At 39.9% G+C, this 17,382-nt stretch overlaps 1 protein-coding gene across 1 annotated transcript; it reads right to left on the reverse strand.

Annotated features, from left to right (window-relative positions):
• Window positions 1-1,409: 1,409 nt before the first annotated feature.
• On the reverse strand, window positions 1,410-2,027 carry LOC104099417 (zinc finger protein ZAT12-like). Its single transcript, XM_009606401.4, has one exon. The coding sequence runs from the start codon at window positions 2,025-2,027 to the stop codon at window positions 1,410-1,412; it is 618 nt and encodes a 205-aa protein (XP_009604696.1).
• Window positions 2,028-17,382: the final 15,355 nt, after the last annotated feature.

Consider the following 17,382-nt stretch of genomic DNA (forward strand, 5'->3'; position numbering starts at 1 on the left):
TATTTCTTCTACTATATATATATATATATATATATATATATATATATATATATATATATATATATATATATATATATATATATATATATATTCTTGCAAAACAAAATTCTTTTTGTTGTTTTTCAACAACAATTTTTCTCTTCTATAATTTTCCCTAGTGGTGTATTCCTTACAATATAAGTTCACCTTTCTTCCTCTCACTGGTTCCACTCAAAAGCCACCCAAGTTCTCTCCTTACTTCTAGCGTTCATTTTATAAATTAAGTGCTGTAAAAGATAAGAAGATCAAAACAATGTCAATTAAAAATAAAAGGGGTATAGGCTCGTAATGCAGGTGTCAAATAAAAAGTCTAATATGCTCAAAAAAGGCTAACTAGGGATAATTTTATTTATGATAAGCAATAAGCTCAACAAGATCAAAGAAAGCCTAAAATAATCTTCAAACCGAGCAAAACATAGAATTTCGCTTTAACTCACATGCCAGGCAAGTTCTAGACATAAATGCATTAACATGGACTATACAAAAATCCCACTTCACACATGGCACATAACTCACTAAGGACATGTCTCATTCCAATTGTCAAACCAAAGCAAGTATCCACGAAGCCACAAGATATTAAGCATTAAGCAAAAAGTGAACATAAGTCAAGAAAATGAGACATAGGTGTCACAAGATATGCTATCCAATTTATCAAGGCATCATAAGCAATTTTAAAATATAGGGAAGATACCACACATGCCAAAGCATAAATATGCTACTATCAAACAAGTCAAAAGACGCCTAGGAATCTCCTCATTCTTCCTCCTTCTATTTCCTACATCCTAATACTCTAAAAATAAAAAAAAACTTCTACCCGATTCAAACTACATCCCATGAAAAAGAATCAAGGCACAAAGAAAAATCACATAGGATTCTTACTACACCACACACACACACACACACACACACATATATATATATATTTTTTTTAATTTAAGCGGTTGGGTGAGTTGCTATTTAGGTTAATTCTTCTGGACCATGAAGTAGGAGGACATTGTTTACCCAAATAAAACAAATTGGAACTTTATTATGATATATAAATTAAGCTGGTTTAGTGTAAACACCCTATACATGTACATGAATAGAGCTATTCATTCTATTTACTAATAGTTGACATATCGTATCATCGTATAGAAAAGCCCGAAAATCCACATCTAAAAAGAGGATACAACATTTTATCCAGCTTAACAGGACCTCTACACAGAATTGTATTGTGTTTCAAATATATCTCCATATCATATATAGGAAAGGAACCAAAATGAGCAGGGGAAAAATTGAAGGAATATATGTAGGAAGAACAATTTACATCAACCAAACAGATAAATAAACACAATACCCATAAGAAGATCAGAAGAAAATTGAAAGTTCAATCATAAAAAACAATCTGCACCTAAATTAAACTCTAAGTGATCATTTTCCAATGGCGTCAAGTTCAAATCCAAACACAAAACTCTCTGACCATTCAATTTCTTAACAACAGGAACTCGGCGATTAGGAGCTTGATCAAGATTTTCATTATTCATCAAAGCTTGATGCCTTGAGAATTCATTTAACCGAGTCCAACTTGTTTGAGACTGAGCCTCCGCCGTCGTCGTCGTTGTTGTTGTTGTTATTACAACTCTATGTCTTCTCATATGCCCTCCTAAAGCTTGTCCTAAGGCAAACTCAAGCCCACAAATGGAACACTCATGTGTTTTAGGTTTAATACTAGGTAACTGAAATAATTGCAAGTTATTCAATTCTCTCATATTTAATCTTGGCTTCTTGTGACTTGCCCTATGGCCACCTAATGCTTGAAAAGATGAAAACTGGCGATTGCAAGTCTTGCACTCGAAAACTCGATTAGTTGTTGAGTTGTTGTACTTCATAATATTGTCAAAATGATAATCATTTGATTGGTTTGAGAATAACATCAAGCAATTTGCCATGGTTTTTATGCTGTGGAAATCTTCTTCTTCTCTTTCTCTTTTTGTTGGTAGAAACACCATGTTTTCTTGAAATATTAAGAAATGTTACACTTTTTTTTTCTTTTTAATTTGGAGGGTGAAAAAGGAGTTGTTTGTAGCTGGTTTTGATTGTAGGATATGAGAGGAATGAAATTGAGGATTTTTATGGGGTTAGTTATTTATAGGGTTTAGACGTAGTTGGGAAGTTTGACGTTGATTAGTTGACCTTTCTTGTAATGACGACATATTGTAAGTTAACACGAAACCAAATGGGAACTCAAAAAAAAAACAGTTATTATCTCCGTAATAATAGACTTCTTCTGCTACTATTTCTTCGGTACAAATCTAAGGGATGACTGACTAATATTTGAAGTATTAGAAAAATCAGAAATTATATATATATATATATATATATATATATATATATATAATTACGCCAATTGTTTCAACTAGTCGTATATTAACAAAGTGAGACAAAACAAAATGATATGAGTTTTCGCAGAAATACAGTAAACACAACTCAAAGTTATGACAAGGATAATTATAAGAAGAAAAAATATAGAAAATATATAAGATGCCAAAATATGTGTCTGGGGTGAGCCTTGGAGTAGTGGTATATATATATATATATATATATATATATATATAGTTTCAACTAGTCGTATATTAACAAAGTGAGACGTTTAATAAGAAATAAAGAGTAATAAGACAACTAGTTTTATGACTTAAGACTATTGACTATTTTTCTTAAGGAATATGTAAAATATTAATAATATATACATATTATAAAAATACAATATTCTAAACCCGATTAATTCTAAATTCTACAAAATTTGTCGTCTGTGGGTGCCGATTATATTCAAAGTCACACCACGATATGTATCACTAATTGATAGGGTAAAGTGTTGGAAACGGATTCGGCAGAACTTAGTATTTTTGGTAATTCAGACTTTGTATTCATCTTTAAAAAAGTATTTAATAGGTACAAATTATTAATTAACACCCAATAACTCAAAAAGATTAAAATCATGTATCCGTAAGTTTTAAATCATGACTCCATCTCGGATTATAAAGGATTAGGTCAGTATGTACACATATAGGCAGAGGCGGAGCAAGAATTTAAAGCTTATGGGTTCGGGATTCTAATCATTTTAAGTTACTGGGTTCTAAATTAATGATTTATACATATTCAATGAATTTTAGAAACAAATACAAGGGTTGGAACCAAAATTAGTGAGTTCGATCGAACCCGTTCACAGTCTAGCTCCGCCCCTATGGGAACAATACTATTACTGGTCTGCTATACATGTATCACTATTGGATAGGGTTATAAAGGATTAGGTGAGGTATGAACATTTATAGGAAGTCTATATATGTAATACTGGTCTTTATTTGGAAGTCATGTCTAAAAGGTTAGTCCATCTTCTTGTTCGTACATTTGAATTTAAAAATCATAGTGTCGACAATAAGTAAAGTCATTGTGGGTTCGTTATGTAGTTATTGGAATTTATTGTCTAAATTTTTATTACTCCCTCCGTTTCAATTTATGTGAACATATTTCCTTTTTAGTTCGTGCAAAAAAGAATGACCCCTTTTCTTATTTGGAAACAATTTACTTTTATGCAATGATTTATAGTCACACAACAAGTTTAAAAGTCTTCTATCTTTTCTTAAACTTCATGTCCAGTCAAATGGGTTCACATAAATTAAAACGGAGGGAGTATAATACTACTAGAAGGAGTTGTATTGAATTGAATGGGACATTGGCTGGCCACTACGGCTATTTGTATTAGTAGGGTTAGGTTAACAACACCAATTGTACAGCTACCATATGCAGCTAGTCAACAACTTGATATGAAATTAAATTTCTTGAAAAGTCTATGAAATTGCTTTATAGACCAACTAAAATGAGGCCAAATAATTAAAACTAAAGAAATTGACATGCCGAAAACGTACTCAAAAGGGAAAATAATTGGGTTGGGTGTTTAAAATGGGTAATCTGAGAAACTTTAAAAAAAAAAAAAATACTCCTATTATTTTATATGCTAATTAGAGTCTATTGGACGGAAGTTTACCTTTCCGGTGACTGTTATATTTTAGTATACATAGGTATATATATAGTGTCATTATATTGTATTAACAAAAAATATTTAATCTTGTGTATCCACTAGTTTTATATTGTTATATTTTTTCTTTACTTATATTAAAGAGAAAAAGAAAAATAATTACTATTCCGTGCAGTTATATATTACAATCAAATCAGAGGCGGACTTGTGTATAACATTGAGGGGTTACCAGACCTATAAACTTCGGCAGAATCTTGTATATGTATATGTATATACCTTGAAAATAATTAATTTAAATAACTTAACACCCTGATGTTCCAATTGCATTAAAATTGTGGGTCCACCTATATGTACAATGGTGATTATCTACGTAGTATTTATCTTACAAAGAAAAGAAAATCCTATTTACTCTTCTAACTTCAATTCAAGAAAATAGGCAAGTGCTTATTGGAAGAAGTGGTATGATTTTATATCATCAAATAATAAGTACTACGTGTTTTGACTAAGAGTAGTGATGACATCAAAGACGAAGCCCTTCAATTAAAGCTTGAGTTGAATATGTAGTTAGCAAAACGAAAGTCAGTATCAAACGTTTTGTTAGTTGCTATGCTTGATTTAAATCGATTAAAAAAAAAGAAATTGTTACTTGCTATGCTCGATTAAAAACAATCGTTGACTTTTTCAACTTTTTGTTGGTTCTTCAAGTAGTTATTGAGAGATACTATATTATATCTAGTTATGCATTCCCACTTGACAATATTGACCTTTTAATCTACTTCAGCAGGCAAGGTACTAGCTAGTCTTTTTCAATTTTCTTTACTTTTCCGGTAAAACATACTACATATGCAATTATGGAAGAGAAAACCAAATCACCAATGGTTTTGGTGGATGAATTCGATTCCTCCCCATTAACCCAAGATCTCGGATTCGAGTATTGAGAATAAAAAAGAAATTATGGTTAGGAGCGCTTCACTTTTTTAACGAGCCTTACATGAGGCGTAGCGGACAACCAAATGGAAAACAAAAAAAGAAAAAGGGAGAGCAATAATATATAAATGTACCTTTTTTTCCTTTTTTTTTTACTTTCTATTTTGTGAGTGTGTGCTGGTAAAATCGGGGATAAAGTCGTTAAGAAAAAGAGAGTACAGCCCGACCCGATGTGTAAAGACGAAGGCTTCCAGGGACCAGAACCCAGAGAGGACGAATGGTGCGCTTGAAACCGGACTCGGCCAAGCATTGAGCTATAGCAAAGTGGAGAACCGAGGATAAGGGAGAAACGGTTAGACAGGACAATCGAGAGGCCGAAATATCCATCCTTAATAGGATATTACGGCGCAAATCTCCCCCGATATCAACTGCATATCAACGTTTACTGGAAGAAAAAGATTTTTTACCTTACTTAGACTTGTACTAAGACTGAAACTCTCCTACTACATAAAGGGGGGAACTTTTTTATTTTGAGGACCATTGTTGGCATACCAAAGCAATAAAGTTAATTTTTGTTCTTTAGTTATTATTTAAAGTGTTCTTCAGCTCCTTGTTTATTGAATTGCGACCAAGCCCGTTCCGAGGGCTGGATCGAAACCGATTTCCAACGTCTATCGTAAAGTTAGACTTAATCATCCATCACATTTGGTTTGATCGCTTTGTTTTCCTTTAATTCAATTATTTATTGTTCTTAGATCATTCGTGTTAAATTAAATCACATAACTTTTAAACTGCGTATAAATTCAATTGTTACTCATTTTAAGGGTAAACAGTTTGGTGCTCACCGTGAGGCTAAGGATAATAGTGGTGATTTAATACGAATCTCCATAATACACCCTATTTTATGCTTGCTCTTTTAATTTTGATTTCGAGTTTATTTTAAATGTCAAATTCTCAGTCTGCTCACTTGAACGTTGATGCCGAGTCAGGCCACCACGTTGAAAACAATAACGTGGTACCAAGCAGTGACGTACCCCTATTGATCCTAATGGTGTTCCAATCGCGGATCCGATCGATGCTAACTTACAAGTTGCCATCAACATCAACCTGCCAACTGATCCCAAAAATAGCATTCGCGGGGCACCCCAGCCATCGGCTCGGGAAGCACCCGAAGGGGAAGGTGATGGAGTTAGCTTACAATTGATTTTTGAAATACTACAAGCTCAGCAAGTAGCAATAGCACAACTACAAATTTAAATCACGCCCAAACATGACCAAACTCGAGCAGGTTAGAGAAAACGCTTGGAGAGATGAACGAATTGTTGTGGAACCGGATGAGTTTGGACCCGGAGAAACTTTCTAGGTGATGAAAATGCTTGAAGCGCTAACAAAGTGGGTGGAGTCTGGTGAAGATAAGATAGAGGCAATTGACAAGAAGGTGAAAACTTATAATTCGAGGGTCGATCAGATCCCAGGAGTAGCTCCAATATTGAAAGGGCCGGATTCCAAAAAGTTCATTGAGAAACCCTCCCCCCCCCCCCCAATGCGGAACCGAAGCCAATTTCGAAGAGATTTCGAATGCACGATATTCCTAAATATAACGAGACCACATATCCAAGCGAGCATGTAACCTATTATACATGCACAATAAAAGGCAATGATCTAGAAGATGACGAGATCGGATTCGAGTCTTGGGGAAACCTTATCCAAAGCGGCAATGATATGGTACCATAACCTACCTCTAAATTCTATTGATTCATTTTCTATGCTTGCAGATGCCTTCATTAAAGCCCATGTTGGAGTCACTAAGGTCTAGAAGAGAAAATCGAACCTCTTCAAAGTCAAACAAAGAGACAACGAGATGCTTAGGGAGTTCGTGTCTAGGTTCCAAATCGGACGGATGGACCTACCCCCGGTCGCAGATGATTTAGCCGTTCAGGCGTTCACTCAAGGGCTCAACCCCCAAAGTTCCATTGCTTCTCAACAATTGAAGCAAAACTTGATGAAGTACCCGGCGATTACTTGGGCCGATGTTCATAACAGGTACCAGTCAAAGATCAGAGTCGAGGATGACTAATTGGGCCCCCCTCGGGGTGTGTTTACCCCAATAGAGCGAATGATAGATCTAAAAGAATTATGGATCAGGAGCCAAGGCTGGTCCGAGATCGGTATCAGCTATTCAGCTCGGATAGAAGGGGAAACGGACCCGGTCGCCACCCAGCTAGAAACGACAGGAGAAGAGACCAAGGACCTAGAAACCGAGGTTTGATGAGTAAGAACAGTTTCAACAGATCACTTGGGGGCAGGGAAGCCCCGAGACTATCGAAATATAACTTCAACATGGATGTTGCGTGTATAGTGTCAGCCATTGGTTGTATCAAGGAGACCAAATAGCCTACGCCACTTCATTCTGATCCCACACAAAGCGATCATAAATTGGTATGCAAATACCACGGTACTCACGGTCACAGGACTGAAAATTGTCGACAGCTAAGGGAAGAAGTAGCTCGTCTATTCAACAATGGGCATCTTCGGGAATTCCTAAGTGAACGATCCAAATATCAATTCAAAAATAGGGATGCCAAAAATCAAACTGAGTAGGAGGAGCCTCAACATGTGATCAACATGATCATTGGGGGAGTAGGTCCCACAAGGGCCAATGATAAAGCGCACCAAAGTTTCTATCATAAGGGAAAAATACACTAGGGAGTACGTCCCGAAAGGGTCTATCTCGTTCAGCGACGAGGATGTTAAGGGCATCATCCAGCCTCACAATAACACACTGGTAATATCCATACTTATTAATAAATCTCAAGATAAGCGTGTGTTAATTGATCGAGGTAGCTCAGCCAATATCATCCAATGGAGGGTTGTAGAAAACTGAGATTATTGGACCAAATTGTATCGGCAGTCGAGTATTGAATGGGTTCAACATGGCATGTGAGACGACGAAGGGTGAAATAATCCTACTAGTAAACATTGTCGGGACCAACCAGGAAACGGAATTTTGTGTGATCGATGGGGATATGAGATACAATGCCTTGTTTGGGAGGCCATGGGTATACAACATGAGAGCAGTGCCTTCGACCCTACATCAGGCGTTGAAGTTTCCCATCCCAGGCGGAATCAAAACGGTCTACTGGGAACAACCGACCGCAAAGGAGATGTTCGTTGTTGAGGAAGTGATCTCGGTGCCCGCGGTCACAACATCAAAAGGTAGGGGACTGGTCGAAGAGAAAGAAACCAAATAGCAATCAGCGGCCCCGATCCTGGCCGTTCCAAGGAAACATGGGGAACACACAGCAAATGAAGAGGGTGAGTTCGGTGTCCCGAGATCCTTTATAGCACCCGATGATATCGATGCCACCAAATCAACAATCGAGGAATTGGAGCAGGTATACCTGGGCACGGGGTTAACTCCCGAGATCAGGAAAAAACTTATTGATTTTTTTAAAGCTAATGTCGATTGTTTTGCCTGGTCCCACTTAGATATGACAGAGATCCCACCGGAGATGAAAACTCATAAATAATGCTTTGATCCAAAATTCCACCCGGTAAAATAGAAGAGTCCGAGATCAAACACGCATTCTTCAAATACGGGGTATCTAAACTTTTAAAAATAGGTTCCATTCAGGAAGTTAAATACTCGAATTCGCTAGCTAACGTAGTGGTCGTGCCTAAAAAGGGAAATAAACTTAGAATGTGTGTAGATTATAAGAACTTATATGACCGAATGATCGATGCGACGACCGGGCACGAGACACTGAGTTTTCTCGATGCCTAAAACGGGTATAACTAAATATGTATGGACACAGGCGACCAAGAAAAAACTTCTTTTATAACTAAATTCGGCACCTATTGTTACAACGTAATACCGTTTGGGTTAAAAAATGCCGGTGCCACATATCATCGCCTAGTTAACCGGATGTTTGAAAAATCAATAGGAAAATCAATGGAGGTTAATATTGATGATATGTTAGTTAAATTCCTGCGAGCACATGTCTTTTGAAGCATTTGCAGGAAACCTTCGAAATGCTGAGGAAATACAACATGAACCTGAATTCGGAGAAATATGCCTTCGGGGTCGGCTCGGGCAGGTTCCTCGATTTTATGGTATCCAACCGGGGAATAGAGATCAACCTGGATAAGATAAAAGCAATAGAAGATATCACCGTAGTCGACAATGTTAAGGCGGTACAGAGATTGACCGGGCGGATAGACGCACTGGGCCAGTATATTTCGAGGTCATCTGATAAGCCACCGATTTTTCTCATTGCTGAAGTAGAAGAATGACTTCTATTGGACCCCGGAATGTCAGCAGGCTGTAGAAAAACTCAAAAAATATTTATCAAGCCCTCTTTTGTTACACACCCCAAAGATAAATGAGCAGCTATACCTCTACTAGGCAGTCTCCGAGGTAGCGGTAAGTGGTGTCCTGGACCAGGAAGAAGAAGGTACGTAATTTCCAATTTATTATTTTAGTAGAACCCTAGGCGATTCCGAAATGAGGTATCCACACTTAAAAAAATTAGCACTCGCCTTATTAAGCGTATCTAGAAAACTAAAACCGTATTTAGAATGTCACCTCATATGTGTCGTGACCTCGTACCCGCTAAGAAATGTTATGCATAAACCCGAACTAGCAGGTCGACTGGCCAAATAGGCCTTAGAGATTAGCGGTTAGAATATTGAGTATAAACCCCGAACTGCCATAAAATCTCAAATTTTAGCAGATTTCGTGGCCGACTTTATGCCGGCTTTAATCACCTAGGTCAAGAAAGAATTGTTGCTCGAATCGGAAACTAGATCAGGGGTTTGGACCCTATTCACGGACGGTACTTCTAACGCGAAAAGGTACCGGTTGGGAATCATATTAAAAACACCTGCGGGTAACGTAATAAGGCAATCTATTAGAACTATGAAATTTACTAACAACGAAGCCGAATATGAGGCTATGATTGTAGGTCTAGAACTGGCTAAGAGCCTGGAGGCTGAGGTGATCGAAGCCACGCCGGAATGTCAGCAGGCTTTAGAAAAACTCAAACAATATCTATCAAGACCTCCTCTGCTGCATACCCCGAAGATAAATGAGCAGCTATACCTCTACTAGGCAGTCTCCGAGGTAGCGGTAAGTGGTGCCCTGTTCTGGGAAGAAGAAGGTACGTAATTTACTATTTATTATTTTAGTAGAACCCTAGGCGATTCCGAAACGAGGTATCCACACTTAGAAAAGTTATCACTCGCCTTATTAAGTGCATCTAGAAAACTAAAATAATATTTTCAATGTCACCTTATATGTGTCGTGACCTCGTACCCGCTAAGTAATGCTATGCATAAACCCGAACTCTCGGGTCGACTAGCCAAATAGGCCTTAGAGATTAGCAGGTACAATATTGAGTATAAACCCCGAATTGCCATAAAATCTCAGATTTTGGCAGATTTCGTGGCCGACTTTATGCCGGCCTTGATCCCCGAGGTCAAGAAAGAATTGTTGCTCGCCTCGAAAACTAGCTTAGGGGTTCGGACCCTATTCACGGACGGTGCTTCTAACGCGAAAAGGTACCAGTTGGGAATCATATTAAAAACACCTGCGGGTAACGTAATAAGCAATCTATTAGAATTGTGAAATTGACTAACAACGAAGCCGAATATGAGGCTTTGATTTTAGGTCTAGAACTGGCTAAGAGCCTGGGGGCTGAGGTGATCGAAGCCATGCCGGAATGTCAGCAAGCTTTAGAAAAACTCAAACAATATCTATCAAGACCTCCTCTACTGCATACCCCGCAGATAAATGAGCAGCTATACCTCTACTAGGCAGTCTCTGAGGTAGCGGTAAGTGGTGTCCTGTTTTGGGAAGAAGAAGGTACGTAATTTACTATTTATTATTTTAGTAGAACCCTAGGCGATTTCGAAACGAGGTATCCACACTTAGAAAAGTTATCACTCGCCTTATTAAGCGCATCTAGAAAACTAAAACAATATTTTCAATGTCACCTTATATGTGTCGTGACCTCGTACCCGCTAAGAAATGTTATGCATAAACCCGAATTCTCGGGTCGACTGGCCAAAAAGGCCTTAGAGATTAGCAGGTACAATATTGAGTATAAACCCCGAATTGCCACAAAATCTCAGATTTTGGCAGATTTCGTGACCGACTTTATGCCGGCCTTGATCCTCGAGGTCAAGAAAGAATTGTTGGTCGCGTCGGAAACTAGCTCAGGGGTTTGGACCCTATTCACGGACGGTTCTTCTAATGCGGAAAGGTATAGGTTGGCAATCGTATTAAAACCACCTATGGGTAATGTAATAAGACAATCTATTAGAACTGTGAAATTGACTAACAACGAAGCCGAATATGAGGCTATGATTGTAGGTCTAGAACTGGCTAAGAGCCTGGGGGTTGAGGTGATCGAAGCCAAGTGCAACTCCTTCCTCATTGTTAACCAATTTAACGGGACATTTAAAGTATAAGAGGACCAAATGAGGAGATAATTGGATAAGTTTCAAGTGACATTGCACCAGTTTAAGGAATGGACACTACATCATGTACCCCGAGATCAAAATAACGAGGCTGATGTGTTGGCTAATCTAAGGTCGTTAGTCGACTTCGATGAATTCAATTCCGGAGCAGTGGTGCAATTGATGAATTCAGTGATAGAGGAAGGTCACACCGAGGTAAACTCAACAAGCTTAACTTGGGATTGGGGAAACAAATACATAGACTACCTTCAGAAAGGGAATTTGCCATGGATCCCAAAGAATCGAGGGCCCCACGTACTAAGGCGGCCAGGTTTAGCTTGGTTGGTGGTAAATTATACCGAAGATCATTTTTCGGACCATTAGCAAGGTGCTTGGGTCGGGGGGAGACCAACTACGTGATGAGGGAAGTACACGAGTGTACTTGTGGAAACTATTCGGGAGCCTAGTCCTTGGTTCAAAAATTGATTAGAGCCAGTTATTACTAAAACGAGATGGAAAAAGATGCTAAAGACTTCGTTCAAAAGTGTAACGAATGTTAGAGGTACGCCCCGATGATCTACCAACCGGGGGAGATGCTTCACCCGATCTTTTCCCCCTAGCCGTTCATGAAATGAGGAATGAACATCGTCGATCCCTTGCCGTGGGCACCTAACAAAGCCCAGTACATCTTACTTATGACCGATTATTTTTCCAAGTAGGTCAGCGTTCGAGAAAGTTAGGGAAAAAGAGGTCATTGACTTCATTTGGGATCATATAATATGTCGGTTCGGGATACCGGCCGAGATCAAGTGCGACAATGGGAGGTAGTTCATCGGCGGCAAGATTAATAAGTTTTTTGTGGATCACAAAATCAAAAAGACTTTATCGACTCCCTACCACTTAAGCGGGAATGGACAAGCAGAATCAACAAACAAAACTATACTACAAAACCTAAAGAAGAGATTGACAGACTCAAAAGGGAAATGGAAAGAAAATTTTCCTGAGCTTTTTTGGGCATATCGAACGACTTCGAAGTCAAGCACCAGTGAAACATCGTTCTCTCTAGTCAACGGCGCAGAAGCTCTAATTTCAGTAGAGGTAGGATAACCAAGCCTAGGGTTCCAATACGCTACGAAGACGTCAAATGTCGACGCCATGGACACGAGCTTAGACTTAACGAGCGAAAAGCGAGAAGCTGCCCTAGTCTGGTTAGCGACCCAAAAATAATGCATGGGAATATATTACAACCGAAGGGCAAACCTTCGACACTTCCAATTCGGGGACTTGGTACTAAGGAGAGTTATACTACATACCAAGAACCTGAATGACAGGAAACTAGGCCCAAACTGGGAAGGACAATACAGAGTCACCAGTATAACCGAGAAAGGTTCGTACCAGCTCGAATCCAGAAATAGGGTAAAACTACCCAACAATTGGAACGTGGCACACTTAAAGTGATACTACTACTAAGGTATGGGCACAATCTTATTTGTGACCACGCTTGGAACTAACACGTGCAACTACTCAGTCAAAGTCAAATCTAAGGATTAGGTCTGAAAGCATGCGTTGCACTCTTTTTTCCTTGGACCGATTTTTTTCCAAAATAGGTTTTACGGCAAGGTTTTTAACGAAGCAACAGTAAAATGTGATACCCTAGTTTTAAAGATCATCCTAAGGCCGAGGAATGCGGATCACCCGTATTAGATCGATAGTATTCGAGCCCTCATAAATTCGGTCTCGAATACTGGGAGGCCATCACACCCTAAGTCAAGGTCCTGAGTTAGGGAATGTAGAAGGCATTTTTATTCCATATTTAAAGCCAAGACTTGAATATTAAGATTAAGTGTAAGGGTCAAATGGTCAAACGAATCATGCCCATATAGCTCATTTTCGCCATGACAAATAGCTTTTGTACCATCACTATTTACATGACATTCAAAATAATGAAAGAAATTTACCTTCTGTGTTTCATCGGCTCACATTTTCATAAACAATGTTATTGTCAAAAGTTACCTAGAACAAATGTTGGGCTCAAAACACTTAAGCATATGGGCTTTCCCGAATTAGGGAATGCTACCCTGTGATAAGACCGAAAAATTCAGGTTACTAAATCCGGGAGGCACCGAGCCTACTAGGCAGGGCCCAAGCGCAAAAGGCCACGACCAAATTAAATGGCTCAGAGACGTCTGAGTTCGTACTTGAAAAGTAAGGTCCTTACATATTTTTGATAACAAAAAAAAGACTAAGTTAGACCCTGTCAAATTACTCGGTCTTGAATTTCGGCAAAGAATGATTGTGTCCGGCGAAAACGTTCAAAATGTTAACAAAGACTTCATTTTTATCGGGTCCCCCGAAGCCGAAGCAATTCAGAGTTATTACTTAATCCAGGCCTCATCCGAGATTTATGGAACGAACAATTTAAACGATGTCAAATCCTACGCTAAACATCAATAGCATATTATAAGTTTTAGACACAAGCAAGTATATAAAAGTAAAAGACACAATGCATAGCCGAAGAAAACTTTTTATATATATATATACCAAAAAGGTATTTATAGAGGCACTATAAAACGACCCCAAAATACAAAAATATAAGGGAAAACAAAAAAAATAAACTAAGGCATTTCCCGCCTAGTCCTCATCGGAGCCTAACTAGCTGCCCGAGCCATCGGGTTGGTATCTCTCTTTGGCCTCAGCCTCATGCCTCTTCGCCTTTTTGATCTCGGTCGCTAGGTCGATCCCCCGGGCATGAACCTTCTTAAGGGTCTCCCACTGAGACAAACACTTCACATACTCGGCCTTTGTTATTACACGTGTCTCGGCTACCTCCACATCATTCTTATACTGTCCAACATGTACTGAACTTCGGAGGCCTCATTCGAAGCCGCCTCCAACTTGGACTTCAGCGCGGTGTATTCTTGCCTAAGAGTGTCCCGTTTCATAACGGCCGAATTAAGTTGCGTCCGGAGCTCCTCATTCAACCGAGACCATTTGTTGGCTTTTTCCTTCATCACCCGGAGCTGATCTTTGGTCGATTCCAAATCCTCTTTGGTGGCATCCCGCTCCGAGGCAAGGAGATCTATTTTGCTCCTCAACTCCTCAGTTGAGGCTTTAACCTTATTCATTTCGGCCCTAAGCTGGTCGATCAGGTCTATATTCTCTTAGACCTGCGAGGTTGTGGCATTAGAAGTTGCACTTAGCCTCTCGTTATTAATCTCAAACACTCTTACCTTTTCAACCAAAAAGGGCATATTCCCGTTGCACCTTCGAGGCCTCCTCTTCGGCTCTTTCTAGCTCGGCTTGGAGGACGGAGTGGTCCCTAAGAACCTCATATTTTTGCTCAGAAAGAGCTTTGTACATGTCCTGTTGCCGGACCTTCTTCTTGAGCTCTAATTCAAGGTGGCTCGCCTCCATCCGAGACCGGTGGAAGCTCTTATGATGAAGCACCAAAGCCTGAGGTATAAAAAATGTCGAAATCTTTAGAGTATGCTAGGGCAAAATGGACTCTTCAAAGATATAGGGGCAAGAAAATATACCATGTTCAGTGCCTGTTGTGCCTAGTTGAAAAGGCCTCGCGCGTCCACCTCGTTCATCTTTGCTTGGTCCTCATCGGTCACCAAGGAGCAAAGGTAGCTGGCTACACCGATCGGTCCAGATAGCCATCTGGTATCCGCCGGTTCCGTAAACATAACCGCCTTCTTACGGCCAGGGTCCACGCATGGGGTGGGGAACTGCTTCATAAGCTTTGGTCTTGAAATCGGCCCCCTTCACCCCGGCAGCACATACCTTTTTGAGATATCCAGGTGTCCAAATCTGAAGTAGTCCTCCAGCACACTGACGTCTATACCTTCAAAAAATAGGTTAAGGGCTTCATCCGCAGCCCATGATGCCTCTGTCGATTTTTCTCTGACGGCCTGAGCCTCAACAAAAAGAGACTCCATGTGGGACGGTGACTCTGGGACGTCAATGTCGTCAGTGGCCTCTCCCGGGACCAGATTAGCCTCTCGAGGGTCAGTGGCCAAAGGTTCTCCCTCGAGCTTCTGAGCTGAGGAAGGTTCAGCCTTACAGTCGCCCCCCTTTGGCATTGCCAGCTATTGTGCAGCGTCGGCCGGCTCGTGGAAAACAAACTATATATCATCATCCTCGGGGTAGTCCCTGAGCTGGTAGAAAGAATCAGGGTTCGGGACCCTGGCATGAGTACTTTTCTTGGTAGTCTTTCTGACCTTGACCGAGACCCTTTTCTTCTTGGTCTCGGCGGGAGCATCCGAGGAGCCAGAGGACCTCCTATTCTTTCTTGTTTTCTCCTCCTTATTCGTAGCAGCCTCGGCAGTATGTTGTAACGAAGAGGAGGGTTTTGCAGATGGAGACGAGGCCTCGCCCTTGAATATTTCTCGAAGCTCGATGGTCTTGGGCAAACCTATGAAAAGAAAAAAGGACTTAGTCGAAGTGACGATAGAATAAAAAGGATATTCAACCAGGAGAAGAAAGACACTCACCATGGGAACATGCCTCCCATTTGCCTTTAGAGAGTTTGCGTCACTCGCGCTTGGAGTATGTCAATTGTTTGCAGATTCCTTCGACACACTCCTTGAAATGGGGTATTCGGTGATGGAGCAGATATACCTACACACCTCCTCACCACGATCTCCTTGTTTGGAGGCCTTCTCGACCTTAAAGTTATTATCTGTGGAACAACCTCCGAGGATAAAATCCTTAAGAGGAGGTTTCGGGGCTACTGCCGGCAGGGTAGCTTCGATATTAGTGGCCGGGGTAGAAGTTGATGGAGTGGTATTTTGAAGCACAGACTTCAAAATTTTTGCAATTTTTATCTAGGAATATGAAGGGTTGAAGGCGGATATAAAGGTGTGAAGATGGGTAAGAAGATTTGAAGGTCTGACTTGAAGATTTAAAGACGAAATATGAAGATTTAAAGATTGGAGATGAAGAAATGAAGATGTGAAGAACAATTTATGAAGATTTGAAGGAATACTGAACAAGTAAAAAGTTCGAGGGTAACTTAAGAAGATTCGAAATCGGAAAGTAAAACAGTGAAAAAAGGGAAATCGGAGCTTTTATAGGAGGGAGATAATTAATGTGTGACGTTTCGCACTCGATGCCCACCGAGGATGGTCAACCGACGGCCGACACGTGTTCGAAGTTAAAACGACGCGACTGATGGGATATTTTGCTGACTCGTCAACCCGTTTATAGCGTACGAAGGAAGGAAGGGTCAGTTAATCACATCTCGTCGTTTCTATAAATTTGCTCTCCGAAAAGTGAGGGGACTATCTGTGTGCGGGTAAAATCGGGGATAAAAGTTACCCCCGATTTTCCTGTAAAGAAACGAGAGGACAACCCGACCCGATATGGCCTCGGGTAAAGCCGAAGGCTTCCACGGACCAGATTCCCGGGAAGACGAATGGCGCGCTCGAAACCAGACACGACCAAGCATTGAGCTCGAGTAAAGTGGAGAACTGAGGGTAAGGGAAAGGCGGTTAGACACGACAATCGAGGGGCCGAAATATCCGCCCTTAACCGGATATTACAGCGCAAATCTCGCCCGATATCAACTGTATATCAACGTTTATTGGAAGAAATTTTTTTTATCGTACTTGAAATTGTACTAGGACTGAAACTCCTCTACTATATAAAGGGGAGAACTTTTTTATTTTAAAGACTACAGTTGACACGCATACCAAAGCAATAAAATTAATTTTTGTTCTCTAGCTATTGTTTAAAGCGTTCTTCAGTTGCTTGTTTATTGAGTTGCAACCGAGCCCGTTCCGAGGGTCGGATCGGAACCGATTTCCAACATCTATCGTAAAGCTAGACTTAATCATCCATCACATTTGGTTTGATCGCTTTGTTTTCCTTTAATTCAATTATTTACTATTCATAAATCATTCGTATTAAATTAAATCACATATCCTTTAAACCGCGTAAAA

The sequence above is a fragment of the Nicotiana tomentosiformis genome, chromosome 4 (genome assembly GCF_000390325.3).
Source record: "Nicotiana tomentosiformis chromosome 4, ASM39032v3, whole genome shotgun sequence".
In the NCBI taxonomy this organism is placed as follows: domain Eukaryota; kingdom Viridiplantae; phylum Streptophyta; class Magnoliopsida; order Solanales; family Solanaceae; genus Nicotiana; species Nicotiana tomentosiformis.